Source organism: Crinia signifera, chromosome 7 (assembly GCF_055691185.1).
Source record: "Crinia signifera chromosome 7, ASM5569118v1, whole genome shotgun sequence".
Classification (NCBI taxonomy): domain Eukaryota; kingdom Metazoa; phylum Chordata; class Amphibia; order Anura; family Myobatrachidae; genus Crinia; species Crinia signifera.
In genome coordinates this window covers 34,499,947-34,512,174 of record NC_139223.1, presented here as the reverse complement: position 1 = coordinate 34,512,174, position 12,228 = coordinate 34,499,947, and the positions used below count along the sequence as shown (strand labels likewise).

At 47.0% G+C, this 12,228-nt stretch overlaps 1 protein-coding gene across 1 annotated transcript in view; it reads right to left on the bottom strand.

Annotated features, from left to right (window-relative positions):
• Window positions 1–12,228, bottom strand: part of LOC146020031 (uncharacterized) — a 36,749-nt gene that overhangs the window by 17,289 nt on the left and 7,232 nt on the right. The window contains exons 5-10 of the mRNA XM_083152788.1: window positions 11,838–11,988; window positions 10,354–10,528; window positions 8,037–8,162; window positions 7,544–7,606; window positions 4,818–4,940; window positions 367–522 (exon numbers count right to left, since the gene is read on the bottom strand). Coding sequence (XP_083008914.1) covers window positions 367–522; window positions 4,818–4,940; window positions 7,544–7,606; window positions 8,037–8,162; window positions 10,354–10,528; window positions 11,838–11,988 — 794 coding nt within the window. The remainder of the gene's footprint in view (window positions 1–366; window positions 523–4,817; window positions 4,941–7,543; window positions 7,607–8,036; window positions 8,163–10,353; window positions 10,529–11,837; window positions 11,989–12,228) is intronic.

Below are 12,228 nucleotides of genomic sequence, written 5' to 3'. Positions count from 1 at the left end.
GCTGGATGACTACTAAGGCCTCTGCAGTAGCATTTCCTATGATGGGACCTGGCACGTGCTTACACACATTTCGCAGCATGACCCTAGCTTGTGATATCCGTCACCCTGCGTGTACAGACGACAGGGGGTGTGGCCGACGATGCGTGGAAGCGCACATCGTCAGTGGCACTGTGGGTACACACTGGACGATTGAACATTTTGTAGTTCAGACCTGTCAGAATCGGCTACTGTGTATCCAGCTAAAAAAAAACGGCAGGTTCTCTTTTAAAGCCAAGCCGCAAAAAAAATTTAATAAAAAGTACAACCTACAACTTGGCAGAATTGTGAAGCTCAAACCAAGCCACACCACCCAATAGGAGTACTGACCTTTTGAGTTCCTCCAGTCTCTGCACCCTGGCCTGTATGACAGGCAGCGCCTCCCACAGGAATTCCTTCTTGCCTTTATTCGATCGCATCCCGGATGGATTCTGACCGGCCAAAACAGACGTCAAAAACAAGTGGTCCCATCTCATAACGTTCAGGCTGGTGGGATACATATTCTATGGTAAGGAGGCTACTGCTAGGTGCACAGACAGTATCCAAAAGCATAACATATTGCAACTCTCAGTACAAACTTACAAATTCAAGTATTCCAGGGCAAAAGGAAAATTCATCCATCAAATCATAAGCTGAGAAAAGAATCTCCTTTTGTGGGTCTAGTCCCTTGATGGCTAACCTTGACACTCCAGCTGGCGTTGAAGTACACATCGCAGCATGCTCTGCATAAGATTTAGCATGGCCAATAGCAAAAATGAAGCAGAGCATGCTGGAATGTGTAGTTCAACAACAGCTGGAGTGTCAAGATTAGCCATCAAGGGTCTAGTCCTTCTAAAACCAGTCTGACATGAGCGGGATAGTAAATCCCCAACTCATGTGCAGTACGGATGGTGTAATGGTTAGCATTACTGCCTCACAGCACTGAGGTCATGGGTTCCATCCACACCATGTGTTATATATACACGGGGCAGTACGGATGGTGTAATGGTTAGCATTACTGCCTCACAGTGCTGAGGTCATGGGTTCCATCCACACCATGTGTTATATATACACGGGGCAGTACGGATGGTGTAATGGTTAGCATTACTGCCTCACAGTGCGGAGGTCATGGGTTCTATCCCCACCATGTGTTATATATACAGGGCAGTACGGATGGTGTAATGGTTACATTACTGCCTCACAGCGCTGAGGTCATGGGTTCTATCCCCACCATGTGTTATATATACAGGGCAGTACAGATGGTGTAATGGTTAGCATTACTGCCTCATAGCACTGAGATCATGGGTTCTATCCCCACCATGTGTTATATATACAGGGCAGTACGGATGGTGTAATGGTTACATTACTGCCTCACAGCACTGAGGTCATGGGTTCCATCCACACCATGTGTTATATATACAGGGCAGTACGGATGGTGTAATGGTTAGCATTACTGCCTCACAGCACTGAGGTCATGGGTTCTATCCCCACCATGGCCCTAACTGTGCGGAGTTTGTATATTCTCCCTGTGCTTGCGTGGGGTTTCCTCCGGGTACTCCGGTTTCCTCCCACAATCCAAAAATATAGTGGTAGATTATTTGGCTCCTAATAAAATGAACCCTAGAATGTCTGTGTGTGCGTGTACATGTGGTAGGGAATATAGATTGTAAGCTCCACTGGGGCAGGGACTGATGCGAGTGTTCAAACGTTCTCTGTAAAGCGCTGCGGTATATGTGTGCGCTATATAAGTAGCTGGTAATAAATGTGCAGTTACCTCTACATTACATGCCTGCTTACCCAGACAGGTTACATCCTCACACCACAGACCTTCACTTCAGGGAAGGTATGGGTCATTGGTTCGACCCAATTTAGGTCGACACCTGAAATAGGTCAAAGTGGCTAAGGTCGACAGTCAAAAGGTCAACTTGAGTTTTCCACATCTTTCTGAGCCGACATGTGCCGACAGGTGGTATTTTATGCCTTACCATCCCCTACGGCGTGCTGGGAGAATATAATAGTGTGCCGAGTGCAGTGAGGCCCTGTGCCGGAACATGGGGAGAGCAGTGAGACATGCGAGGGGACGCGGTACACTTCGACGGTGTCCATGTCGACAGTTGGGGAAAAACTGCAAACTCATGTCGTCATTTTTCCTGTCGACATTGCCATTTTTGACCTAATGCTTGTGTCATAGAGGCTTCACAAATAGAATCGACATAGGTGATGAGCTCAGAACAATGAGTGACGGCGTTAATATGGTCCAGCAACTCCTGAGCCCAATTTGTAATAGCTTTAGCTATCCGAGCAGATGCTACGGCGGCTCTCGCAGCTGTCCCTGTGTTAGAGGATCTTCAGAAGATGCTCCAATTTCCTATCGGTAGGGTCATTGAGGGATGCCACCATAGGAATTGGAAGGGTAGTTGATTTAACTAAAGGAGCCACATGAGCGTCCACTTGAGCTGGTCAGACTGCTCAAAGGGGTAAAAGGAAGTCAGGCGCTTAGACACCGGGAAATTCCTATTCGGAAGTGACCAAGCAGCCAAGTAAGGTATCGTTTAGCTGTGTAAATGGAGAAAGCATGGCTGGATTCTTCTTCTTACGTGTGAAGAGGTGACCTTCTGCTGCCTCTGGCTGGTCATCCTTAATTTTAAAAGGAGGTACAAGACACCTTAATTAGGGCATCCACACGGGTTGGGTCATTCGGTCCTCCTGGCCTGAGACCGAGTCCTCGTCAGTGTCAACTGCCAACACCTCACCGTCAGAGCAGTCTTCTGACCCAGAGGCGTCAGTGGAGTCCGGATACACTGTAGCTCTGCATGGGTGTCTGTGTTAAACAAGAGACCCCCAACAAAATTATGGAGGGAGCTAGAGACCTGTATCAAACCCTGCACAGACATAGTGAGGCGTTAAGACCCAGGCTGGTTCGGGCAGAGGCTGTTGGGAAATCAATGAGATCGGATCCGCAGCAGGAACTGCGGCTGGGGAGACACCACCCAGTCCGGGTCAGTCGGTAGAACAGACCCAGAGGGGTGGACATGAGGGTCCTCCACAGAGCAGCGATCACACATACCAGTATGGTCCTGTTAAAAGGATGAAACATTTTCCTTGCAATTAGTGCAGGTGTACGCTCGCAGCATAGGAGCGGTCTTATGCCCTGGATCCCCTAGAAAACAATGTCTAGCAGCCCAATAAGTCCTGGCTATATACAGCTGCAGAGTGCCCACAGATAGCAGTTAGAAGTGGAGCCCCAGCCCTTGGACAGTTTCTGTTCAGAAAGTGAAAGTAACTTTACAAAAAAGTACAGGAAAAAGAAAAAGGCACACACACTCTGTGTATAACAGTGATGGTTAACCTTGACACGCCAGCTGTTGTTGAACTACACATCCCAGCATGCCCTACATTATTTTTAGCATGGCCAAATAGCAAAACTGTAGCACATCCTGTATGGATACAGTATGTAGTTCAACAACAGCTGCAGTGTCATGGTTAGCCATTACTGGTGTATAGTGTGGTAGCAGAGTATCTAACCTGCTCCTGGACTTGAGGAGGGGTAGCAGGGAGCTGGGGTGCACTTCTCTGTATCAGCAGCGAGGCACCAATGGCGCCCAGACGCTGAGGAGGTGGTGTAAAAGAAGTTAGCCTCATCGAGGGAGGACCTATGGAAGGCCCCATTGCTGAGGGTTGGAGGTGGGAGCTGGGATTAAACCAACCTCATCCTGGAACCTCACAGGGGACTCGAATGACCGCCCAGACTGCCTAATTCCCCGGTTATATACTGGATGCACAGAAATAACCAGGCACAACTGCCAGGGTCAGCGAAGGATGCCCGCCCCCACCGGTGACTCACCACAAGTGAGTAGTCCCTCCCCCCCTGCCGCCCAGTCTAGACATTCAGCGGTCTACCCAATGCACGTCGACCTAGTAACCCTATCCCTTCAGGAAAAGGACATGAAGGTCCCTAGCAGCGTCTATTGCACAGAGCCACAAAGTCTTCTTACAACACCAACCAAAGATCAAAGCAACAATGTTAGCCGAGGTCCTAGTCAGACACCTTGTATCTCTCCGGACTAGGAGAGTGATTTAGATCTGACTTAATATTCATTATCACAGAATAATCTGCAGAACATTTTTGGTCAAATAAACCAACAGGACATTAAGCTGAACACTGCGAAGATCCGGCAGCCCCATTGCTAGCTGGTAGAAGATCCGCTCTTTCAGTTTCCACAGCAGACTAACTCAAGTCCAGGTGTGAATATAGGAAACACACGGCTTAGGTGGGGGAAGCCCACTCATGTGAGCACAGTCTGGATGGCCAAGAACACACATAGGGGACACTGGCAGTCATCTGTTACTGGTGCTCCCAGCAATCCTAATTGATGAGCGAGAGTTATGACCATTCTGTGGGCATTTCAAGCAGTCCTAATTGGTGACTGGGATTCTGGACATTCTTGGCTCATGAACATAAGATGGCCACCTAGTATCCTTTTATAAAGGTTTTTCTAATACAGGGGTAGATGTATGAAGCAGTGATAAAGGAGAAGTGGCCCATGGCAACCAATCAGCAATGATGTAACATCTATAATTTGCATACTATAAAATTATACACAGCAGCTGATTTGTTTGGGATATCACCAACAAGATGACATATACATATATATATATATATATATATATATATATATATATATATATATACACACACACACATACATACACACATAACTATAAATACATGGCAGATGAGAGAGGAACAGATTATACAGAGGATCACTGGCTTATTACCTGTCTGCATACAGGTGACTCACCTGTTTGTTAAGGCAAAGCAATGCGGAGGCAGCACAAGGGATAGAAAGAAATACACAAATTTGTCATGAAGGTAATTCGAATAATCTGCCAGGACCAGAAGCCTTTGCAAAGTGGTTACAATCCTGAGAGCGGGATAAAAAAAAAGGAAGAGAAAAAAAGGATAAATGACAGATTTTATGCATATTTGTCACACAGCGTTTTTATTCCCAGTACAATGCATCAAACCTAAATCTAAACACCAGACTGGTTAATAAGAATTCAATACCAACAGGATTCCTGTAATAAAGAAAAATCATATTCAATGAATCCACTGGGGGACGCTGCACCTTGGGGGACATAAGGGCTCATTTAAGACATCTCTGCATTAGGGCCCCGATTCTGATTGAGAGAACACAGACGATGATGATATCGATGGTCCCTGCTCATTTTTCATTCTACCAGCGATAGCGCTGCACACAGCCACGCACCGCTATCGCTGGCCCCTACACACACAGCGACGTAGGGTCAGATCGCTTAGAAATGGCAAATTAAACATCGCTATGTGTGTAGGCCCCATAAGATTTGCGAGCGTGGTAGAAATCATTCGATGGTCGGCTACCATCGAATGATTTTGGCCCCGCACGCTACCCTGCAAATGGGTGTTTATATTCGCAAGGCGGCAGGGGGGTGGGCATTCCCGTTAGAAGGCTTGCTAAGCAGCAACTACCGCTGCTTAGGGGCCAACCAGAATGAGGCCCTATGTCAGAAAGGCCTTCCCTTTATCTAAACAGATAGGATTCTGGGGTAGATGCAAGAGTCGTTATGGGTAGAAGTAGTGTCAGCGATGTGCTGCATGACCGTTCTAGATGTTATTATCCACAAGGTAGCGTGCCATATGCAGGGCAATGTATGAATGACTGTTTTGACACCTGCAGCTATTGAGATCAAGGCACACCTGAGTCGAAGTAGTGGTCAAAACAGTGGGTATTGCCTGGCGAACGGGCGCCAACTAAAGTCGATGCTGGAAAGGTGATGGCCGCAGTTTCTTGGGATTCCCAGGGAATTACCCTAATTAACTACTTGCGCAAGGGTAAGAAAATATTGCTCAGCCGTGTTGCCCCATGTGTGGGCCCCTTTAGGAGCTGATTGGCTGGTACGTTATTACTTGATAGGGTTTAATACATTTGGCCCAATGTTACATAAACACCATACAGTAATTGCCAAACATTCTGCATGAACCTCCCATGTGTAGATTTAGGTGGGTATTCAATCACCGGGGAAGGGGGGAGATGGCCGCTGGGCCCTATTCAATGCTGTCTTCCCCGAGAGCATTGAACAGGGGAGCTCGGCCGAACGAGCCCAACGGTACTTGTTTCCTAGCACGGCCACACCGATTTACATCGGGGTGGTCGTGTCGGAAAAATCGCGTCGAACGCATCGCATGCGATTTGGTCGCATGCGATGTGATCGACGCGACCGACCCGATTTTTTGATTGAATGAAATGTAAATTGGGTCCCTGGGACCCGATTTTACATTGGATTCAATGTAAAATATTCCCAACCCCCCCCCCCCCCCCAAATTTAACGGCGTAAACCCCACCCCACGATAGACGCCAACCCGAAGCGTGGCGAGCGGCGGCGGTGCGCGTCCTCCGACCTTTTTATTCCCCTACTATCCACGTCGGCGTGGAGTTGAGAATAGAATAGTGTGGCGAGCGCAGCGAGCCACCGAGCCCGAAGCGTGGCGAGCGCAGCGAGCCCCGCGAGGGGACGCGTATACCTGTGAAGTTATACGCGTCCCCTCGCGGGGCTCGCTGCGCTCGCCACGCTTCGGGCTCGGTGGCTCGCTGCGTTCGCCACACTATACTATTCTCAACTCCACGCCGACGTGGATAGTAGGGGAATGAAAAGGTCGGAGGACGCGCACCGCCGCCCCTCGCTGCGCTCGCCACGCTTCGGGTTGGCGTCTATCGTGGGGTGACGACGAGGACATCTATAATGTGAAATGGGTCATATTGGCCCATTTCACATTTTTCACATTTTCTCACGATTTCAATGTTAAAAAATATTTTAACATTGAAGCCTATGAAAAAATCGGGGGCATCGCGTAGGGACCAATGTTAATGGTCCCGACCGACGCGATGCCCCCGATATTTTACCTTTCCCGACACGATTTCAATGTTAAAATATTTTTTAACATTGAAGCCTATGGAAAAATCGGGGGCATCGCGTCGGGACCAATGTTAATGGTCCCGACCGACGCGATGCCCCCGATATTGTGTCTTAGCCGGCAAAATGGACCTGATTTCAAAGGAAATCGGGTCCATCGTGTGGATCGTGTACCTTAACTTAAAGGTACACGATCCACAAGATTGTGGCCGTGCTAGGAAACAAGTACCAGCCCAACTTCACAAGCTGTTGGGCTCGTTCTGCCGAGAAGTGACGAGCTGCCGGCTGTAGCTCGCCTCTTCCCAGCCGCAACTCGTGGCCACGCCCCCTTCTCATCCCACTGCAGGCGGTACATTGAGACTCGCCTGCATGTTCTTGGTCAAGCAGAGCGAGAATGGGACAGGGTCACGGCTGACGAACAAGCTCGACAGCCGTGACCCCCAGATTGAACAACCCCCTTAATCTACCAAAACTCCTGGCTTTAAAAGCATCCGCCTGGCCCTGCATGGATGCTACAAGCGGCCACAAGCATACATACTCCAGCTTGCCCCAGTGGGTATTACACAGTCAGACATACCTTGTCATTAGCAATGCAGTGGCATCTCTCAAATTTGAATTTGGCTCCGTTACAAGAAACTGGCTGTTTATTCAGGTGAGGGGAAAAAGAGAAAGGTTCCGATTAAAAACGACCACAATGCAGCTATTCTACGTCAGCTGTCGTAATACAATGAGACTTAATACAGGTCCGTGCTCTGAAACATTTTACGGTCTCGGAATGAAACTCACAACGCAAACAAGTAGAATGGGAGCGATATTGCCTGGTATATAACAGAGGCTCCAAGATGTGGACCACAAGGCACCCCAACAGTCCAGGTCATGGCTCTGCACAGATATGGTTAAATAAAATAAACTAATTAAGTCACCTGTGGCCAAGCATGGATATACATTAAACCTGGACCATTGGGGGCTGCTTTGAGGACTGAATTCGGTAACCTCTGGGTTAAAGATCTCTAAACAGAAACGAGGAACCCAAACAGAAACGGAGACCCTTTAGCCAGCCAGACACTCACTTTGTCACTGACTGATGAGAGATCAGAGCCTTGGCTACACCAAGTAGCATCACTGCCGCGGTCTTTGGATTTTCATTGTCTGCCTTGTCCAAGTACTCAGTCACCAGCTTGTACACAGGACTGTAACTGTGAGGGAAACAAGATATATAGTGGGAGAGTTCAGTACCTGACAATAAGCTAGGAGTGAAGTAATTCTGTCATGTGAAATGGATCATGGGGGAAAAAAAAAATTCCTTTTTAATGTTAATGGATTTTTATGCTTTGTAGTTCCTGTAACTCACCACAAGGTGGCACTGTACATATCGTTCAGCAATTCTACCCAGAAGTCTAAATATGAAGTGAATTCTGGGATGCGGATGAAGGCTAATGGACACAGCTCCTACCCTCAGGTTATTAATAGGTTTATTACAAAAGGGGAGGCCTGTAATTGCAAACATAGGGGTACAAAGTCTGCTGCGGTATACAAGATGGAAAGCACTAATACTGTAGTCATACTTAGCACATCATGGATGTGATGTCAGCTAGTCTAGGGATGCCAAATCTAGTAGCACACAACTGGATGATATTAAGGAGGGTTTATTTTCTGTAATATACCCACACACCAAATACACCACACAATGATCACCAACAATAGTCCGAGACATGGCACATGTATAAAAACTAAACTGCTTATATTAATAAATCACATTCACTTCAGACAACTGATGTTAGTGCAGTTCTGAGGAGGCTTCAGATTTCCAGTCCGCTTCTACAGACAGGGAGAATATGACGCGTTTCATTGTAACTAACAGGATGAGGCCTCCCTTCAGTATGATGGCTCTTTATATAAGGAACCCATTCACCAATAGTTGCAGATTTGCAATAACTGATCATAATGTTTCTAACACAGGGGCTAGTGTTTATTTAGAATACCAATATAGTCAGGTCTATAAATATTGGGACATTGACACAATTCTCATATTTTGGGCTCTATACACTACCACCACAATGGATTTGAAATGAACCAAACAAGATGTGCATTAACAGCAGACTCTCAACTTTAATGTGAGGGTATTTACATCCAATACAGGTGAGTGGTGTAGGACTTACAACGGTTTCTATATCACCAACAATAGACTGAGACATGTGGTGGTGTACAGAGCCCAAATATTCTCTGTAAAGCGCTGCAGAATATGTGTGCGCTATATAAATAAATGATAATAAATAAAGACTTCAAATATTGGGAACTGAGCATAAGACAAGGCATTGGGGAGTATTAATGATTTTTTTCTCCATGTGCAGCGAATCCTGTTTAGGATTCGCTGCACATTCGCAGGGTTCTGGAGGGCTGCAGCATTTGCTGCCAGCCCTCTCTGTCACCCTATTCAATGCGCAAGAAAAAATTACATAACCACTAGCGCTTCCTCCTGTTCACATAACAGGGCACATGAATAATAATAAAAAATTAATACGTGTCCTATTCAGGTGTTAATCCACCTGAATAGGACACGTATTCATTTTTTATTATTATTCATGTGCCCTGTTATGTGAACAGGAGGAAGCGCTAGTGGTTATGTAATATTTTCTTGCACTCTGTATTTCTTGTTGGTGGTTGACAAAAACACCGTCATTACAGCAACTCAGCTGCATACATCTTATTTAGCGCTCGAATCCAGTATTCATTCATTTGTATCTCACCCTATTCAATGCAGCAGGGGCTCGCTGCCCCTGCTGGCAAATTTTAACCCCTGTGGCGCCGGGGGATGGAGGCATGCAGGGAGATGTAAGCCTCCTTGCCTGCCCCAGAATTTTTGTTGGGGAGAAGGGGACACAGGCAGCAGAAGCTGCCCCCCGATAGCTGGCAGAGGACAAGGGTAGGAAGCCACTCCACTGGTCCCGGTCGTAAGAAGCCCCCTGCAGGCGAATGTGGAGGCCATACATAGCAGACATCGGGTTCGCTGCAGAAGCCGCGGATCTTGCTGTTTGGGGGAATCCTCGCTGTCCTGTGACAGTGTGGATTCCCCGGGAGAATAGGGCAAGCGGCTGGTGAGAGGGTTAAACAGCGAGGATCGCTGGTTTTCTGCAATCCTCGCTGTTTAACCCCCTTGCCGGCCGCTCGCCTGAGAATTGAATACGGCTTAGAATCTCTACCTTTGGGATGAGCTATTGTAGCCAGATAATCGGTATTATGCACGGGCCAGTGGTTATAATGTTATGGTTCATGAACAAGCGTGTGGGACAGAGAAATATATATCCACACACACCACATTAAAGGGTAAATGATAAACCAAATACAGATTACAGCCGACGTATTACACATGACCATGCTGGTAATTACTTGTGTATGCAGGATGCTTTGTGATTAAATGCACAGGCATTGCACTTGTACTTGGTCTTCGCCTTGTGACAGCGGCACGGGCAGTTCCATATGCTGTCTAGTGCCATTACTGTTCCCTCCATGTACTTCTTGTACATTTCTGATAGCTCCGATAGGAAACTCTGCAACCGGTCTCCTAACAAAAACAAAACAATATTTTGTTATAACCGTGGAATCCGGCACTTTGGTCACTGTCCGGCGAAGCTTATAATCTAGTACCCACAGCACAGACATAAACCAATGTGTGTGTGCTTGTATTAGAGTACACATTAGGCTGTTTTAGCAGGGTGCTGCTCCCTGCCTGATTTTTAAAGGGCAAATACCCCTTTAGCAGTGCTAAAAAAAGCCTGCACAGCGTGAATTGTTGCCATGCGCATAGGGGGGCCTCCTATTCATGATTCTGGCCGGGAACCCCCTAATAATTACCTCTGCTGCACCCTGCCCACATCCTCAAACTCTCCAAATCTGTCACTTTCTGGTTCTCATCCCCTATTACATTTGGCCCTGTGTCCTAAAACTAGAAGGCAGCCAGGCCAACCACTGCAGGGTCACATCTGTTACATGGTGGCTCACAGATCTTCCTCTCAGTCAGGCTAAATGTAATGGTTCTGCCAGGGCACTTGCTGGCACAGGAGATGCCACCTATGCTCCTATAAAGAAGTTCACTGATGACCAACATTTCCACTCTAGTTCATCCCTCTTCCTCTGTAGCCTCTGCTCCCTTCTCCTACTGTGTCACCCATGTCCCTTACAGACTTTAAGCTTATGTCATAATTCATCTATTAAGTTATATTGTCTGAATTAATCTGTATTTCAGGTCAGTTTTATCCCCTTGTACACCACAAAGCCTTATAAACAAAACACAATAGGCAGAGCGTACAGCAGCATGTATACCGGGCATCAGCCCAGCGGACACCTCTCCAGCAGCAGCATATGCCTGCTTATCACAGGCATATATCAGGTGCAAAAGCTCTGTGCTGCTGGGAACGTGTGTGCATAACTGCTAGTCTGTATTTGCATAAACACACCCTTCTACTAAAGCCCATCCCTAATTTAGTCCAATAGTAAACAAAGGAACTACAAAGGAATGGAAACCCCCCCCCCCTCCCTGTGTGCTCGCCACTGCGGATTTCACCCACTTCCTGACACCAAATTTCTATATTTTAAGTACCATTTCCCCCTTGTGCCGATTTGATATCTTAATGGTTTGATATTCCTTCCCTGTTACTCTTCTGGATTTAGGCATTTCCATCTTATTGCTTACTGCCTACGCTTTAACCAGTCAAGGGTGTGTTTTTGTGCGATTGCGCATTTTTGTGGCTAGGTGCTTATAGTCTCACCCAAGCATTTCCTATGGATCAACTATACGCACGTGCACTGCAAAAAAATAAGACGCACCTGCAATCACCAGCATGTTAGATGAGAAAGTAGTAGAAGGTACAAACCTCCTTCTCTAAGATCGTTGTCTATCTCTGTAAGGTCCAGGTCAAACATGGTCAGCACTCCCACCAAAGCCTGGTCTCTCTGATCTTTCCAGAACTTGCTCTTGTTGTGGGCATTGCAATGGCAATTGGTGGGACTGGTCCAGGAAGAACACTAACGGGGAAAGAATGGGATACAGAGGACATGAGAAATGGGAGCGCAGCTATAAAACACATTATAAAGGTGGTGGGTGTGTGTGGAACCCATTACCAGCTTGTAGGTCCAGAAGGGAAGCTATATAATACATAAGTGCCTCAGAGGGTTATGCGTGTAGAAGTTAAATACGATAGGCTTGCCTGAAGAGATGAGTTTTCAGGGAATGCTTGAAAGTCTGGAGGCTAGAGGAGAGTCTAA